Consider the following 18,769-nt stretch of genomic DNA (forward strand, 5'->3'; position numbering starts at 1 on the left):
ATAATACACACACACACACACACATATGTAATTACTACTGAATTTCAAGTTAAGCTTGCTCCAAAAAAGTTTTGATTCCAAGTACTTAACTAAGCTGCATTCTGTGCTTAGAAGTCTGCAATTCAAAAAAGGTGTAGGCGAGTAGATTGCAAAAATTTTCTCCCATTCTGTAGGTTGCCTGTTCACTCTGATGGTAGTTTCTTTTGCTGTGCAGAAGCTCTTTAGTTTAATGAGATCCCATTTGTCAATTTTGGCTTTTGCTGCCGTTGCTTTTGGTGTTTTAGACATGAAGTCTTTGCCCATGCCTATGTCCTGAATGGTACTACCTAGGTTTTCCTCTAGGGTTTTTATGGTATTAGGTCTAACATTTAAGTCTCTAATCCATCTGACAAAGGGCTAATATCCAGAACCTTCATGTCCCTTATAAGTTGTATTCCTAGGTGATTTATTCTCTTTCTAGCAATTGTGAATGAGAGTTCACTCATGATTTGGCTCTTTGCTTATCTATTATTGGTGTTTAGGAATGGTTGTGATTTTGCACATTGATTTTGTATACTGAGACTTTGCTGAAGTTGCTTATCAGCTTAAGGAGTTTTGGGCTGAGATTGTGGGATTTTCTAAATATATAATCACGTCATCTGCAAACAGAGACAATTTGACTTCCTGTCTTCCTATTTGAATACCTTTATTTTTTTCTCTTGCCTGATTTCCCTGAACAGAACTTCCAATACTATGTTGAATAGGAGTGGTGAGAGGGGGCATTTCTGTCTTCAGCAATGTTTCCAGCTTTCGCCCATTCAGTATGATACTGGCTGTGGGTTTGTCATAAATAACTTTTATTATTTTGAGATATGTTCCAGCAATACCTAGTTTTTTTGAGAGTTTTTAACGTGAAGGGCTGTTGAATTTTATCGAAGGCCTTTTCTGCATCTATTGAGATAATCGTGGGTTTTGTCATTGGTTCTGTTTATGTGATGGATTACATTTATTGATTTGCTTATGTTGAACCAGCCTTCCATCCCAGGGATAAGCTGACTTGATCATGGTGGATAACCTTTTTGATGTGCTGCTGGATTTGATTTGCCAGCATTTTATTGAGGATTTTTCATGGATGTTCATCAGGGATACTGGCCTGAAATTTTCTTTTTCTGTTGTATCTCTGCCAGCTTTTGGTATCAGGATGATACTGGCCTCATAAAATGAGTTATGGAGGAGTCCCTCTTTTTCTATTGTTTGGAATAGTTTCAGAAGGAATGGTACCAGCTCCTCTTTGTACCTCTGATAGAAGGTGGCTGTCAATCCATCTGGTCCTGGGCTTTTTTTGATTGGTAGGATATTAATTACTGCCTGAATTTCAGAACTTGTTATTGGTCTATTCAGGGATTCAAATTCGTTCTGATTTAGTCTTGGGAGGGTGTATGTGTCCAGGAATTTATCCATTTCTTCTAGATTTTCTAGTTTATTTGTGTAAAGGTGTTTGCAGTATTCTCTGATGGTAGTTTGTATTTCTTTGGGATCAATGGTGATATCCCTTTATCATTTTTATTGTGTCTATTTGATTCTTCTCTCTTTTCTTCTTTACTAGTCTAGCTAGTGGTTCATCTATTTTGTTGATCTTTTCAAAAAACCAGCTCTGGCATTCATTGATTTTTTGAAGGGTTTTTCATATCTCTACCTCCTTCAGTTTTGCTCTAATCTTAGTTATTTGTCTTCTGCTAGCTTTTGAATTTGTTTGCTCTTGCTTCTATAGTTCTCTTAATTGTGAAGTTAGGGTGTCGATTTTAGATCTTTCCAGCTTTCTGTTGTGAGCATTTAGTGCTATAAATTTCCCTCTTAACACTGCTGTAGCTGTGTCCCAGATATTCTGGTACGTTGTCTCTTTGTTCTCATTGGTTTAAAAGAACTATTTTATTTCTGCCTTAATTTTTTTATTTTCCCAGTATTATTCAGGAGCAGGTTGTCAATTTCCCTATTGTTGTGAGGGTTTTAAGTGAGTTACTTAATCCTGAGTCCTAATTTAATTGCACTGTGGTCTGAGGGACCGTTTGTTATGATTTCCATTCATTTGCATTTGCTAAGGAGTATATTACTTCCAATTATGTGGCTGATTTTAGAATATATGCTATGTGGTGCTGAGAAGAATATATATTCTTGATTTGGGGTGGAGAGTTCTGTAGATGTCTATTATGTCTGCTTGGTACAGAGCTAAGTTCAAGTCCTGAATATCCTTGTTAACTTCCTGTCTTGTTGATCTGTCTAATATTGACAGTGGGGTGTTAAGGTCTCCCAGTATTATCGTGTGAGTGTCTAAGTCTCTTTGTAGATCTCTAAGAACTTATTTTATGAATCCGGGTGCTCCTGTATTGGGTGCATATATATTTAGGATAGTTAGCTCTTCTTGTTGCATTGATCCCTTTACCATTATGTGATACCCTTCTTTGTCTTTTTTGATCTTTGTTGGTGTAAAGTCTCTTTTATCAGAGACTAGGATTGCAACTCCTGCTTTTTTTTTTTTTTTGCTTTCCATTTGCTTGGTAAATATTCCTCCATTCCTTTATTTTGAACCTATGTGTGTCTTTGCACATGAGATGGGTCTCCTGAATACAGCACACCAATGGGTCTTTAATCTTTATCCAATTTGCCAGTCTGTGCCTTTTAATTGGGGCATTTAGCCCATTTACATTTAAGGTTAATATTATTATGTGTGAATTTGATCCTGTCATCATGATGCTAGCTGGTTATTTTGCACATTAATTTATGCAGTTTCTTCATGGTGTCATTGGTATTTATATTTTGGTATGTTTTTGCTGTGGATGGTACCAGTTTTTCCTTTCTCTATTTAGTGCTTCCTTCAGGAGCTCTTGTAAGGTAGGCCTGGTGGTGACAGAATCCCTCAACATTTGCTTCTCTGTAAAGGATTTTATTTCTCCTTCACTTATGAAGGTTAGTTTGGCTGGATATGAAATTCTGGGTTGAAAATTCTTTTCTTTAAGAATGTTGAATATTGGCCCTCACTCTGTTCTGGCTTGTAGGGTTTCTGCAGAGAGATCTGCTGTTAGTCTGATGGGCTTCCCTTTGTAGGTAACCTGACCTTTCTCTCTGGCTGCTCTTAACATATTTTACTTTGTTTCAGTGTTGGAGAATCTCACAATTATGTGTCTTGGGGTTGCTCTTCTCAAGGAGTATCTTAATGGTGTTCTCTGTATTTCCTGAATTTGAATGTTGGCCTGTCTTGCTAGGGTGGGGAAGTTCTCCTGGATAATATCCTGAAGTGTGTTTTCCAGCTTGGTTCCATTTTCCCCATCACTTTCAGGGACCCCAATCAATCAGAGACTTGATATTTTCACATAATCCCATACTTATTGGAGGCTTTGTTCATTCCTCTTCATCTTTTTGCTCTAATCTTGTCTTCATGCCTTATTTCAGTAAGTTGATCTTCAATCTCTGACATCCTTTCTTCTGCTTGATCGATTTCAGCTATGGATACTTGTGTATGCTTCATGAAGTTCTTGTGCTGTGTTTTTCAGCTCTATCAGGTCATTTATGTTCTCTAAACTGGTTATTCTAGTTAGCAGTTCCTGTAACCTTTCATCAATGTTCTTAGCTTCCTTGCATTGGGTTAGAACTTGCTCCTTTAGCTCAAAGGAGTTTGTTATCACCCACCTTCTGAAGTCTACTTCTGTTAATTCATCAGTCTCATTCTCTGTTCAGTTTTATGCCCTTGCTGGAGAGGAGTTGCAATCATTTGGAAGAGAAGAGGCATTCTGGTTTTTGGAATTTTCAGCGTTTTTGTGCTGGTTTTTCCTCATCTTCATGGATTTATCTACCTTTGATCTTTGAGGCTGATGACCTTCAGATGGGGTTTTGTGTGAGGGTCCTTATGTTGATCTTGATGTTGTTGCTTTCTGTTTGTTAGTTTTTCTTCTAACAGGCCCCTCTTCTGCAGGTCTGCTGCAGTTTGCTAGAGGTCTACTCCAGACCCTGTTCATTTGGGTATCACAAGTGGAGGCTGCAGAATAGCAAAGATTGCTGCCTGCTCCTTCCTCTGGAAGCTTCATCCTGGAGGAGCACTGGCCTGATGCCAGCCAGAGCTCTCCTGTATGAGGTGTATGTCGACCCTGTTGGGAGGTGTCTTCCAGTCGGGAGGCATGGGGGTCAGGAACCCACTTGAGCAGGCAGTCTGTCCCTTAGCAGAGCTGGTGCACTGTGCTGGGAGAATCTCTCTTGTCAGAATTAGCTGCTGTCTTCAGAGCTGGTAGGCAGGAACAATTAAATCTGCTGAAGCTGTGCCCACAGCCACCCCTTCCACCAGGTGCTCTGTCCCAGGGAAGTGGGAGTTTTGTTTGTAAGCCCCTTACTGGGGCTGTTACCATTCCTTCAGAGATGCCCTGCCTAGCGAGGAGGAATCTAGAGAAGCAGTCTGACCACAGCCGCTTTGCCACCCAGCCGAGACCTCCCAACCTTCTTAGCACTGTCAGGAAAAAACCACCTACTAAAGCCCCAATAATGGCAGACTCCCCTGCCCCAACCAATCTCAATCAACCCAGGTCGACTTCAGACTGCTGTGCTGGCAGCAGGAATTTCAAGCCAGTGGTTCTTAGCTTGCTGGGCTCCATGGCAGTGGGACCCACTGAGCGAGACCACTTGGCTCCCTGGCTTCAGTCCCCTTTGCAGGGGAGTGAATGATTCTATCTCACAGGGGTTCCATGGCGGGCGCCTGTAGTCCCAGCTACTCAGGAGACTGAGGCAGGAGAATGGCATGAACCCAGGAGGCGGAGCTTGCGGTAAGCTGAGATCACGCCACTGCACTCCAGCCTAGGCGACAGAGCAAGACCGTGTCTCAAAAAAAAAAAAAAAAAAAAAATACTCCTGCAGCTAGCTCAGTGTCTGCCCAAACAGCTGCCCAGTTTTGTGCTTGAAACCCAGAGCCCTGGTGGTGTAGGCACAGGAGGGAATCTCCTGATTTGCAGATTGCAAAAATGGTGGGAAAAGCATAGTAACCTGGCTGGATAGCAGAGTCCCTCATGGCTTCCCTTGGCTGGGGGAGGGAGGTCCCTGCTCCTTGCACTTCCTGGGTGATGTGACACCCCATCCTGCTTCTGCTGACCATTCATGGGTTGGACCCACTGTCTAACCAGTCCCCATGAGATGAACAGGTACCTCAGTTGGAAATGCAGTAATCACCTGCCTTCTGCATTGGTCTCACTGGAAGCTGCAGACCAGAGATGTTCCTATTCAGCCATCTTGGCCCCCCTCCTCAGTACAATTTATCTTTAAATTACATAAGGCTGAGATTGGAGTTAGACAAAAGAGGTTCTTGCTGTGGGCCCAGAATTTAAGGGAGTACCCAAAAACCTTAGTAATCAAGATAAATAATATTCAATGCAGCATTTTTAAATATCTACATTAATGCAAAAAGTTCATTATGATAAATGTAAAAACCCCAAAATAACAAAATCTTAAGACCAGTGCTGAGTCATGTAAGAGACTAAGACAAAAGGAAAAATGTGCACCCCTATATATATGCTTTTGTGTATTTCTACTAGTTATTTTTTTCCAGAACACCAAAATGGTTGAAAAATACTTAAAAATTGAAAAGTAGGTGTGTTAAAAATTACATTATTTGAATTTTAAATATTTGTACTAAAACCAGTATTTAATTTTACTTTGGCTTTAATAGAGGCAAACTTATTAAAACTATTTGAAAATCTGTTGCTTTGCTTATTTTCAGTTGAGAGACTGCCATGTTTGAAATGGTTAAGGTTGGCACTTGGTCAAGAGAAACTGGCTGACTGAATTTGCACCCGAGTTGAAATCACATGTTTGGCATGCTTTTATGAAATTTAGCCTGTTTATTACCTAGATTTCCACTTTGTTCATTTAAATTAGACATTTGTTTAATAGATCCCATTAAAAATTAATATCTGAATTCTGACTTTGCCTAGACCATGTTTTATTTTTATTTTGCTCTCTGATGCAATGTTTTCCACAGTTGGAACGAGAACTGGCTGAACTCAAGGGCTCGGGCAAAGGGCACAGTGATGGATCCAATAACAGTAAAGTAACTGATCCTGAAACATTGAAGAGTTGTGAAACTGTCACTGAAGAACCAAGTCTTCAACAGAAGATATTGACCAAACTAAGTGCCTTGAATGAAAGGGTAACATTCTGGAACAAAAAACTAGATGAGTATGTTTAATTAATTATCTAGTTGTTCAGATTTGAAACCGAGAGAATCAGAATGTTTTGGGCCATCATTGACCCTAGTTCCCTTCTTCAGGAGTGTGAACAATTACAGTATGAAGTAAAGCATGAATTATATTCTTAGTACTAGTTCCTAGTACTTATAATCATCATGGGTTAAAAGCTGGCATACAGTTTTTTTGCAGAGGCAGTTCTTAATTAGGAACAGTAAGCTTCCTCCCAGTGGCTTCCTGTCATATCACTGCTCTAGTGTCTGCAAACTAAAAACAATAGAGCCTCTGCTGGTGCATAAACTCACCAAATAGATGAGACCTGGCAAAGCCCACACACAGTAGAAACAAGTTCAGTCTCAATTATCAATTCGAAATGTAAAGCAAGAAGGCTTAGCAAGGACTGTGAATTTTTTTATTTACTAAGGCACTAAGTGGATAAGTTAGTGTGCCCTGTGATAATACTAAAAATGATGGTAACATGTATTGGGTTTTTATTTTGTGCCAGACTCTTTGCTAAGATCTTTACATGTATTTTGCATATATAAAAAACAGCCATTTTAGAAATAAGGACTATGAATATTGCCATTTTACTAAGAAAACTGAGGCATAAAAAGTCCAAGTGACATGTCTGAGAGCTGAAAGCTGTAAGTGGTAGAGCAAGGATAGTCTTCTAGCCTTCGCATATTCTGAGAGTAGCAAAATTAAAAGAGATTTTAATTGCCAAAAATAGAATATCCTTTACATGGTTTAACTGTTAACATGAAACTTTCTTTATCCATTGAAAGGAAGCCTTGTGTTTTAACATCAGTTAAAAAAAAGTCTATCATAAGTTTTAATGTTGTGATTTGTAGATCATTCTAATAGCTGTATATATTTTTCTCTCCAACAGAATTGAAGCAATTTATCATACTGAAGTAAAACAAAAGAAGAAAAGTCATGGCTTATTGATCCCACTTTTGTTAACTGAGTTAGAGACTGTGGGAAATTTCCATTTTGAAGAAGGCACTCGATCTGATGACTGGTAAATCTGTTAGAAATTTAGTATAGCTTTAAAAATAATTTAAGTACTTAGGATCATCAACCAGAATATCAACTTGTAAAATCCTAGAATGTCCCATTTTTGAAACATCTCTCATGCAGAATATTCATCTATTAAAAATTGGCAGGCATCTATTGAAAATTGAAAATTACCTACTTTCCACCTATACATTTCTGTTTATGCCATTATCATGAGCCAGCCTTGAAGACATCCTAATGATTTATCATTGCTCTTTACCCAATTTTCCTTAGCCCAAGAGCAGAATATAATTTAGAAAAAAAAAGTTTATAATCAAGTTTTAATTTTTCATATGTTTATACTGTTTGTTTCTGGACTGGATATAGTGCATGTTTCTGAATATTGGTTGAGAAACTGGAACAGAGCAAGAATGCCAAAGCAGGACTGGCAACAGCAGGTTGCCAACATGGGAGGAGACTGTCTAGCAAATCTTCTGTAGGTCTGTGATCAGAGTGGAACCCACTGTTTAGAGATAGCTACAGTAGGGATGTACAAGAACACTACATGTTAGGATAAAGTATATGCTTATATCAGGAATTCAGGTCAAAAGCTTGTATCAGCAAAAGTGGAGAGACACCAGATTCAAGCAGAAATGAAACAGCCAGGCTTTAGAACCAAGGCCTACTAGTAGATACTAGGAAGTGGTTGTGTTGCTTCAATTAGAGGGGCACAATTTAAAATTACCCTTTAAAAAAAAAGTCACGAAGAAAAATATTGTTAAGTATGACTTTCACATTTCTGAGTCATTATTTTTCAGAATTGAAGAGCCTGTGAAACAGAAAGATTGCTCTAGAGCCACAGTAGGAACTGGGTACATGGAAATACACCAGGAGACATGTCAAACTATAGAATGGACTTGGCACATAACCCTGGAGCATGATTTTACTTGAAGTCAATGTCAAAATAAATACTACTTTTTATAGTGTAGAATGTAAAACTTACACTAACTTTTTAGAAAAAAAAATGTCATTGTTATGGGTTACTTTAAACCAAGTCCCCTGATTTCTATTAGACATGGCTTTTCTCTCACCTCTGTGACTAAAAGCTTCTCAAAGGTCTTGGGAGAACTCTGGTGGAAAAGCGTAAGAAGCTCTTTGCAGGGGAAAAAGAGGCATTTTAAAATACTTTCCTTTGTATTAGTACATCCATTTGCCCAGCAGTTACTACTGTTTGCTTAACCACATTATTTGATTTTTATATACAAAGATATAAAAGGTGTTCATCCAGTTCCCATATAAACAAGTAAAGGCCTTGACTTTTCAAGTGCAAAAACTGAATGGTGTGTCTCTACTGGGTGCACATTTATATTCACTCAACCTAAACAGGAATTTTTTTTTTTTTTTTTTTTGAGATAGAGTCTCGCTGTGTTCCCCAGACTGGAGTGCAGTGGCCCAATCTCAGCTCACTGCAACATCTGCCTGCCAGGTTCAAGCGATTCTCCTACCTCAGACTCCCGAGTAGCTGAGATTATAGGTGCATGCCACCACACCTGCTAATTTTTGTATTTTTAGTGGAGATGGGTTTTTGCCATGTTGGCCAGGCTGGTCTCAAACTCCTGGCCCAAGTGATCTTCCTACCTCGGCCTCCCAAAGTGCTGGGATCACGGGCATGAGCCACTGTGCCCAGCCCTAAACAGGATTTTTAAAACTTATTTCTGTTTCTTTTTAACTTATTGCAAAGGAAGCTCTTTGTGACAAGTGGATTAGTGAAAAAAAATGTAAAAGCAAAATGACCAAAAAGTCATTTAGATAACTATGTCAGCCTGATAGTAAATTAGGTGGATTTGATGGATTTTGATTAGCATTAACCTGTTTACTTGGTTTTAAAAAGGGTAACCTTGATTTATTTTAAGGAATAAATCAAATATATGTTAGCAGAATTTAAAGGACTGTTTTTTAGTTTTAGCATACTGCAAGTTTGGCTACTTTTCCTCTGATCTTTTATGCAAAGAAATAACTACTAAGTGCTTTAAATTGCTAGGCTACATTTCTAGTTGTTTTATTTAAACATTGACTTATCTTATTAATATTTTTAAGGCTAAGGATTCAGTATTTAAATAAAAAGTATTTGAGTAGAACTAGGACTGAAAGATTTTCTGTTAAAATTACCTTTATGTCTTTAACAACAACAAAACACTGCATGTTTCTAATTGTATGTCATTATCTCTTAGCTTCACTTCTTTTATGAAATAAAATTATTATATTTTCCAGTTTTAAAAAATCTTATTTTATAGAGACATGCTAGTTGAGTGGATTATTGCTACTATTCCTTCATTATTATAGATTCATATTATTTACTGATGTGTTGCCAATTGAGTTACCCATTGACATCAGACAACATTTATCAAGTAGGGACTCCAAAGCATAAAAGATGCTGTCCTTGTGCCTGAGAAGCTGTCAACCTGGTTATAGATACAGTCTATTTACAACTTAAAAAACCTTTAAAATACCACGAAACAATATATAAGTGACTCTGTAAGTTCTTTTGGGGAAGATATGATGTTTTGTGTGTCTTACAAGTCATAACATCTAGCATGGGGCTGGATTAATAGCCCAGTATATATTTACTAGTTGAAGCTTCCATATCACTTTATAGATACTCAACAGTTTTGCTTTGATGTATATAATGACTTTCAGTAATTAATCTGCCTCTTTATAAAGATTTCATGCTATACTATCTCAAGGAGCTACAGAAGCAGAAACTTTTTGTTTTATAGGGTTTTGAAACTGTTATGATGTTGATTTAAGTCAGTAAGCCTGTAAAAATATTTATTAAACCCTTATCTAGGATTATAAAGTATATTTTAATAGATTAAGCGTCAAACATTTAAAAACATATGTATCCTACATTTGCTAAATGAGCACATTATTGTATATTAACAAAATTTGTAGGCATATTTCTATGTAACTGAATATATTAGTCATTGATACATATCATTGTGAATGTTTATACCGTCAAGTCCCGCTGAATGAATGAGGATAAGGTACACAGTTCTGCTGATTCTAAAGGATTTGAACAGGAGTTATGATTAGTTTAGAGACCATACAGTGGAGAATAATGAATCCTCTACTGTAGGTAATTACTGAATGTAATTTGGAAGGCAACAAATAGCTGCAAAAGCTTTTGTTTTGTTTTGTTTTGTTTTATTGGCAGACTCTTCACCTACAGTGAAGGATCAGTGTTCTCCACTGTATGGTTTTAGACTATCATAACTTCTGTTCAGATCTTTTAAAGTCAGCTGAACTGTGTACCGCACTGCTCTTGAAGCAAATGCAGTACTCCACCACATAAGTGGTTTTGTTTGTTCTGCTTCCTTCACCCAGAATGCTTTTGCGTACCTCACCCTTACTTCATCATTGCTCAGCTGTTGAATTCCTGGGCAACATAAAATATCCATGAAAAAATCACACCTCATAGCTCCTGCCTTCCTGAGGGACCAGCCTAGAAGCTAGATATTGCCTATTCATTCCTTCCACCCATTCATGAGACGCCTCAAGCCCAATATCCACTATATAGCAAAAGCTTTATCTAAAACACCTGCAGCCCTAGTTTCTATCACAGTGCAGAAAGCTTCCAGGACATGTTATTTAGGGGAAACTTGACAGATTTAGGCCCAGCAAATGATCCCTCTATAGGAGGGGCACTAGCTTCCCCACCTCAGATGATAATGTGGCTGTTTTAGTAGGTCCTCTGAACTGGTTAGCAGGCATCATGCTTGATTGCAACACTATTCATATCTGTCTTCTCTACCAGACTGTGAGCTCCTCTGAGATTAGTTTGATTTAGGCAGCTGTCTTTTCAACTCCAGGGGAGAAGTAATTTATAAGATCCTGGCTGCATTGATTAAGTATTTGCTTGTGAGAAATATAGATGCCCTAAGTTAGGAGCTCGCTCTTAGGCTCAAGGAGAGGCTACCCATCAGGAAGCTCACCTCTGTGACTTTAGCTCACACCCATTTCAGATCCTGGTTGATTATGTAGGTGAGGACCTAGATCTTTCATTAAAGGCAAATGTATTCCTTATAAGATCATTTACTTCCTTCTCAAGATGATCTATTTTTCAATCTCATCTTAATCTAGGTTCTGTGCTAGACAGGACCGGAATTTTATGCGTATGGCCAGGTGAGGGCAGCAGAGAGCAAACAAGCACTTCAGTGTTCTTCACACAGCTGGCTCCTGCTGCTCCTCCTCCAATTCTCAGATCAATTATCTTAACGTCTCTGAAAGGTCTTCCCCAAGGCCCTATCTTAAGTAGGTCCCCTTTGCATTCCTTACCCCAAGCTTCTCTTCAGAGCCCTTATCAGTTTAGAAATTTTATTTCTGGCTTTACTTGTTTAGGCTTCATTAGAGCAGACATTGCCTCTTTCATATCCGTATTCATAGTCAGGAAGTTATTTCAGTAGTCCAATGAGAGATCGTGGTGATTTGGATTAGGATGGTAACAGTGGTGATGATAAAACATGATCATATTCAGGATGGATTCTAGATGTAGAGCCAGGTGAACTTCCTAAAGAATTAGATACTGGGGCCGGGTGCGGTGGCTCACGGCTGTAATCCCAGCGCTTTGGGAGGCTGAGGCAGGCGGATCACTAGGTCAGGAGATTGAGACCATCCTGGCTAACACGGTGAAACCCTGTCTCTACTAAAAATATAAAAAAATTAGCCGGGTGTGGTGGTGGGCGCCTGTAGTCCCAGCTACTCGGGAGGCTGAGGCAGGAGAACGGCGTGAACCCGGGAGGCGGAGCTTGCAGTGAGCGGAGATCGCGCCACTGCCCTCCAGCCTGGGCGACAGAGCGAGACTCCGTCTCAAAAACAAAAACAAAAACAAACAAACAAAAAAGATTTGGATACTGGTAAGGAAGAAAGGAGAGGATTATTCCTACGGTTTTGACTTAAGCTACCAGGTACATGGTGGTGCCATATACTGAGATGGAAAATACTCAGAGGAGCAGGTTTGGGGTGCAGTGTTAGTTATGTTAAGTTGGAGTCACCTATTTAATATGCAGATGGACATATCAAGTAGGTAGTTAGATATTCAAGTCTGGGTATAACCAGCTAAGTTGGGTAGAGATCAAGACTAGAAATAAAATGTAATTTATCAGGATGTATATACAACCAAGGAACCACGTGAAATCATCTAGGGAGAGTGTTCATGGAAACAAGAGGAAGGCCAAAGGCTGATCCCTGGGCAGTTCAACATCTAAAAGTCTATCTGAGAAGACCCAGCAAAGAAAACTATGAAAGAGCAGCTAATAAGAGGAAGGCGTGTGTAGTTTCCCTGAAGCTAAGAAAGAACATGTTTCAGAAAGTGAGGATTGCTCAACCAACGTGTCTTCCAGGCAGAACAAATGTGCAATAAATGAATAGATAAACAGAGCCACTATATGATTATAGTATCTTTAGCAAAAAAACACAAAATATGAGCCATAGCTTTTATCATATGTAATCTTCTGTTCTTAAAGATTTTAAGGAAAATCTGTTATTCTCTTCATGTATATTCTGTATGCCCACATAGGTTTAATTTCTGCTATGAATTAATTCTGTCACGTTTTTGTGCCTGGGACTTCAGAACATATGGTATTACAGGAGTAAAAGTAAAACGCATCATTAAAGTTAACAACCGTATTCTGAGATTAAAATTCGAAGAGAAATTTCAAAAGTTTTTGGAGAATGAAGATATGCATGATTCAGAGTAAGAAGTTGAATTCTTTATGGAACAACTTTAAAAAGTTTGACCGTATTTGTAAAATTTCTATTTTAAAAGTTTAGAGCATTAAAAATACACATATACCTTGTTAGTAAATGTTTCCTTTTTATGCATTTCCCATGGCAAGGATGACCTCATAATTTATCCACATAGAGCCTGTTTTTGAGGTTGAAGGCAGGGGAGCTATTGATAATGACACTAGAACATTGTATGTAAATGAGAAATATCCCTGGCAGGACATATGGTTATCTTATCTACGGCTAAGCTTTTGTGAAATCAATCCTCAAACTTCTTCTGTTTCACTTATTCTTAAGGAGCTACCGAAGGATGCTGGAATGCCTTTTTTATGTTTTTGATCCTGAAGTTACAGTGAAGAAAAAGCATCTTCTACAAATACTTGAAAAAGGATTCAAAGAGAGTGAAACAAGCAAGGTAGCATAGAATGTCATTTAGAATAATGCTTTCTTCCTAGCAAGTAGAGCTCTGCCACTGGTTAAGCATGATTCCCAATCCTTTTATCCATATTTATAGTAAACTTCTACTGCTGTTTCACAAAAAGCTTAGTGTTATTATGGAAAGTATAGCTTCTTTCCTCTTTGGATTATACCAAAGTAAGTCTATCAATTACTACTGTCTGACCCTACTTAATCCTTCTAGGCATCTTATTTTAATGTTGTGATCCTTTTGTTGATGGTTTTGAAATCTGCTTTTTAAATTGGCTATACATATTTAATCTGTTGTAAACTCTCCAGAGTCTTCACCTTGAAACAATTCAGTCACTTAACTCCACTGTACTTTGTAGCTATTGTCCTGTTTTCACTTTCTTTTTACTGCTACCATTTCTTTATTCTCTACTTCACTATCCCCATCTTGCTGCTGATCTTGCTTTATCACTGGTAACTTCTGATGCCCCAAGTACCCAACCAATCTTTCTCAGACCTCCACCGTCTTCACGAGGCAGCTGTAGCACACTGGTGTAGAGCAGCGCTTCCCAGTCCTTTTCACATCATGACACACATAAAATGATAATATTGCTGCGTTTGGATCCTGATTTCACTCCTCAGCAGCTATGTGACTTCACCTCTCTGTTCATCTGTTTCTTCCTATCTGTAAAATGAAGATAATAATAATATCTATTTTGCAGAGTTGTTACGATTTAGTGAGATAATGCATTAAAAAGTTCTTGGATATTTGTACACCAGTGTTCATGACATCACTATTCAAATAGCCAAAAAACTAGAAACAATGCAAATATGCATCAACAGATGCATGGATAAACAAAAGTGGAATATACATACAATGGAATGCTATTCAGTCATAAAAAGAAATGAAATTCTGAAACATCCTACAACATGGAAGAACCTTGGAAACATTATGCTAGTGAAATAATAAGCCAGACGAAAATGGAAAAATATTGTAAGCTTCCATGTATGTGGAGTACCTAGAATAGGCAAATTCAAAGACAGAAAGTAGAATAGAGGTTACCGGAAGCTCTGGGAGAGGAGCGGGTAGGGAGTTACTGTTTAATGGGTACAGAGTTTCAGTTTGGAATAATGAAAAAGTTCTGGAAATGGATGGTGCTGATGGTTGCACAACAATGTGAATGTACCTAAGGCTACTGAATTGTATGCTTGAAAATGGCTAAAATGGGACATTCTATCTTGTGTGTATTTTGCCACAATAAAAGAAATCACCCCCCAAAAAAGCATTCCATACACTCAATGGGGAATGGGTTGGTGGGAGTAGAAGCAGATGACAAGGCACTATGTGGGGGAGTTATTGCAGCAGCTCAGGCCATAGAGGTTGGTACTCTGCTGCAGGGTGGTGGTGAGAGTGCTCTCATTGTACTTTGTGGAGAAGTAAGAAGGAGGTGAGGAATTCAGGGTTTTACAAGGCAGAGTGAATTGCTCACATTCAGTCCAGAGAACTATGAACCATTATCAGGAGAGGGTCAGGGAAGGATGAGGCTAACACTTCTGTGTTTTCCACCTACCAGCCCCTCTGCTGAGTACTTTATCTTCTGCATCTCCTAAAAGAATGAACCATCTCCTTTAATTCTCCCACAGCTCTCTGTGCTGCTCTGTCCAAAAGAGTAGCCACCACCCACATGTAACTATTAAGCATTTGAAATGTGGCTAGTCCAAATTGAGTATACTGAAAGTTTAAAACAAGCACTGTTTTTAAAGACTGAGTATGGAAAAAACCACTATAATTTTTATATTGAATACATGTTGATAGTATTTTGGACATATTAGATTAAATTAGATAATAAGATTTACCAAAAAAAATCTCTTGGACCAATGCCTGGCACCAAGAAAGTTTTTGATATTTTATTTTGAAAGTTTTAAATATTTTTATTTTTGAATTTTTATTATTGTCTGAAACATTTGACACTATTGATTGCCTTCTCCTTTTTGAAACTCTCCTTTGGCATCCGTGATATTATACTATTGTTATCCTCCTATTTTTCTGATTGTTATTTGCTTCCTTTTTGTTCCCCATTTTGCCTCTAAACATGAGAATAACACAGGTTAAAGTCTCCTGATCTTCCCTTTTTTCTTCACACACCGTCAATTACTGTCATTGTTAAGATCCTAGAAATGGGAGAAACATCAGCATGTAGCATGTAAAAGATGAGATGAGCTACATTTCTGTGCTATGATGTGTACATAATGGGTCAGGATAAATATTTATGTTCTGCATTGTTTAAGAGATGGGCTCTGATTTAAAAGACAGCTTTGTAAGCAGTTTAGAAGAGAGGTTTGGCTAAGGTTGGCAGTATCTACAGGCAGAGGGCTGGCTGTAGTAGGGAAGAAGAAACTATTTGACTAACAAACATATCTAAGGTTAAGTCCACTTTCTAGTTGGAAGAGGAAGGAGCTCTTTCTGTCACTTCAGGATGAAGTGTTCAGTAGTAAGGGTGGGAGAGTATGTGAGTAAATATGCTCACATAGCTTGATTTCATTCCCTATCAAATTGTTTGTAATCAAGGACTTGGTCAATAAACGCAAAGACTATCACATATTCCCTTATGGTTTCTCTAAAATGTACATCTTCAGTTAGGCTATCTCTTCCTCTCTGCTGTGACACCTACAGCTGCCATTCCTGCATGGTTAATATACTTTATTCTCTTATACAGTATGTCTAAAACCAGCCTTTTAAAACTGTAAATTCAGGGTTACATGTGTAGGTTTGTTATTTAGATAAACTTGTGTCATGGGGGTATGTTGTACAGATTATTTTGTCACCCAGGTATTAAGCCTAGTACCCATTAGTTATTTTTCCGGCTCCTCTCCTTCCTCCTACCCTCCTCCCTCCAGTAGACCCCAATATCTGTTGTTCCTCTTTCTGTATTCATGTGTTCTCATCATTTAGCTCCCACTTATTAGTGAGAAAATGTAGTATTTTGGGTTTTTGTTCCTGTGTGAGTTTGCTAAGGACAATGGCTTCCAGCTCAGGACAATGGCTTCCAGCTCCATCCATGTTCCTAGAAAGGCTGCATAATATTCCATGGTGTATATGTATCACATTTTATTTATCCAGTCTGAGCATTTAGGTTGATTCCATGTCTTTGCTATTGTGAATAGTTTGCAATGAACATATGTATGCATGTGTCTTTACGACAGAATGATTTATATTCCTTTAGGTATATACCCAGTAATGGGATTGCTGGGTCAAATGGTAGTTCTGTTTTTAGGTCTCTGAGGAATCATCACACTGTTCTTCACAATGGTTGAACCAATTTACACTTCCACCAAAAATGTATAAGCATTCCTTTTTCTCCACAGCCTTGCCAGCCTCTGTTATTTTTTGACTTTTTAATAATAGCCATTCTGACTGAATTAGATGGTGTCTCATTGTGGTTTTGATTTGCATTTCTCTAATGATCAGTGAGGATGAGCTTTTTTTTGTTATGCTTATTGAACACATGTATGTCTTCTTTTGCAAAGTGTCTGTTCATATCCTTTGCCCACTTTTTAATGGGGTGATTTTATCTTTTGTAAATGTGTTTAATTTCCTTATAGATCTGGATATTAGACCTTTGTTGGATGCACAGTTTACAAAAATGTTCTCCCATTATGTAGATTGTCTGTTTACTCTGTTATTTCTTTTGCTATGCAGAAGTTCTTAAGTTTAATTAGATCCCATTTGTCAATTTTTGCTTTTGTTGCAATTGCTTTCGATGTCTTCCTCATGTAGTCTTTGCCCATTTCTGTGTCCAGAATGGTATTGTCTAGGTTGTGTGAGGGTTTTTACAGTTCCGGGTTTTACATTTAAGTCCTTACATTTAATTCCATCTTGAGCTGATTTTTCATATATGGTGTAAGAAAGGGACCCAGATTCAATCTTCTGCATATGGCTAGCCAGTTATCCCAGCACCATTTATTGAATAGGGGTTCCTGTCCCTGTTGCTTGTTTTTGTCAGCTTCATTGAAAATGAAATGGTTGTAGGTGTGCTCCCTTATTTCCAGGCTTCCTATTCTGTTCCATTGGTCTATGTGTCTGTTTTTGTGCCAGTACCATGCTGTTTTCTTACTGTAGAACTGTAGTGTAGTTTGAAGTTGGATGGTGTGATGCCTCCAGCATTGTTCTCTCTTTTGGTTCTAACTGAGTTGTAAAATAGTTTTTTCTAGTTCTGTGAAGAATGTCACTGGTAGTTTGATAGGAATAGCATTGACTCTATAAATTACTTTGGGCAGTATGGCCATTTTAACAATATTGATTCTTCCTGTCCACGAGCATGGAATGTTTTTCCATTTGTTTGTGTCATCTCTAATTTTAAAACCAGCCTTTAATCTTTTTCCCATAAGCAGCTCTCTCCTGGTCTTCTTTCCTAATTTCTATAACAATACTGTCATTTCCTTCACTGAACATGCTCAAAGTCTTAGAATTATGTTCAACCCCTCCCTTTTCCATTATCCCCACATCTAATAATTTTCCAGTGGTTCTTCACTTCTCTCCCTAATCCCAATGTCTGCCACCACTTTCAACCCTTAGAACTTTCCTTCTAATCTTTGCCATTGTTTCCTAATAGGCAACATTGCCCTTGGTCATGCCCCCTAGTTCTTCCATTTTTCACAGTACAAACAAATTAATCTTTCTTAAAACATGATTTTCATAGTGCACATTGCACTGTGTCCATGATTAGAAACTTTCAGTAGCTTCCCATTACATATAATGATGATGTCCACATTCCTCTGCCTGGCATTGAAGGCCTCTGACAACCCTCACAATCTAGCTTCAACCTATCTCCCTATTACCAAATATGCCAAGTGCCCCTAATGAATTATGTAGTCTACTTGTGATTCTCCTAAGTACAGCTCATACCTCCCTTTGATGAAATGCTGTTTTCTATTTTTTCCTTGTAACAGACTTACTGATCATTGCAGTCCCAGCTCAAGGGCTTCTTCCTTTGTGTGACTTTTCCTGAATTTTCAAACAGTAGGTGCCCTTTTACCTAGTTTGCAGGTTAACCCAAAAAGTCAGTTAAAATGGAGAACTGTAAACAAATCGTTTACTTAACAAATCCTTTAATATAACTTAAAACATAAATTTACATTCATGTGTCAATCTTCTATGTAGGGCCAAAGGCTTTCACTATGAAATTGGAACTCTTACTAGTCTTTCTTGTATCAGCCATAACCATGTTTCATATTAGTTTTGGTTTCCTTAAAGTTGAGCATGCCCTTAAAGATTCTTGCAAAGTAACTCGAATGTAAGAATCCTTCTAGTTTGTCTGATTTCCCCTACTACCCCAAACTTTTGCATTTGCTTTGTCTACACATGCCTTGCCAGAAGTTTTTAATGA

At 38.1% G+C, this 18,769-nt stretch overlaps 1 protein-coding gene across 1 annotated transcript in view; it reads left to right on the forward strand.

Moving 5' to 3' along the window:
- The window catches only part of LRRC9 (leucine rich repeat containing 9), a 139,046-nt gene that overhangs the window by 25,835 nt on the left and 94,442 nt on the right, over positions 1–18,769 (forward strand). Inside the window, exons 9-12 of the mRNA XM_025392508.1 lie at positions 5,993–6,189; positions 7,087–7,218; positions 12,769–12,945; positions 13,275–13,392. Coding sequence (XP_025248293.1) covers positions 5,993–6,189; positions 7,087–7,218; positions 12,769–12,945; positions 13,275–13,392 — 624 coding nt within the window. The remainder of the gene's footprint in view (positions 1–5,992; positions 6,190–7,086; positions 7,219–12,768; positions 12,946–13,274; positions 13,393–18,769) is intronic.

This window comes from Theropithecus gelada, chromosome 7b (assembly GCF_003255815.1).
Source record: "Theropithecus gelada isolate Dixy chromosome 7b, Tgel_1.0, whole genome shotgun sequence".
Classification (NCBI taxonomy): domain Eukaryota; kingdom Metazoa; phylum Chordata; class Mammalia; order Primates; family Cercopithecidae; genus Theropithecus; species Theropithecus gelada.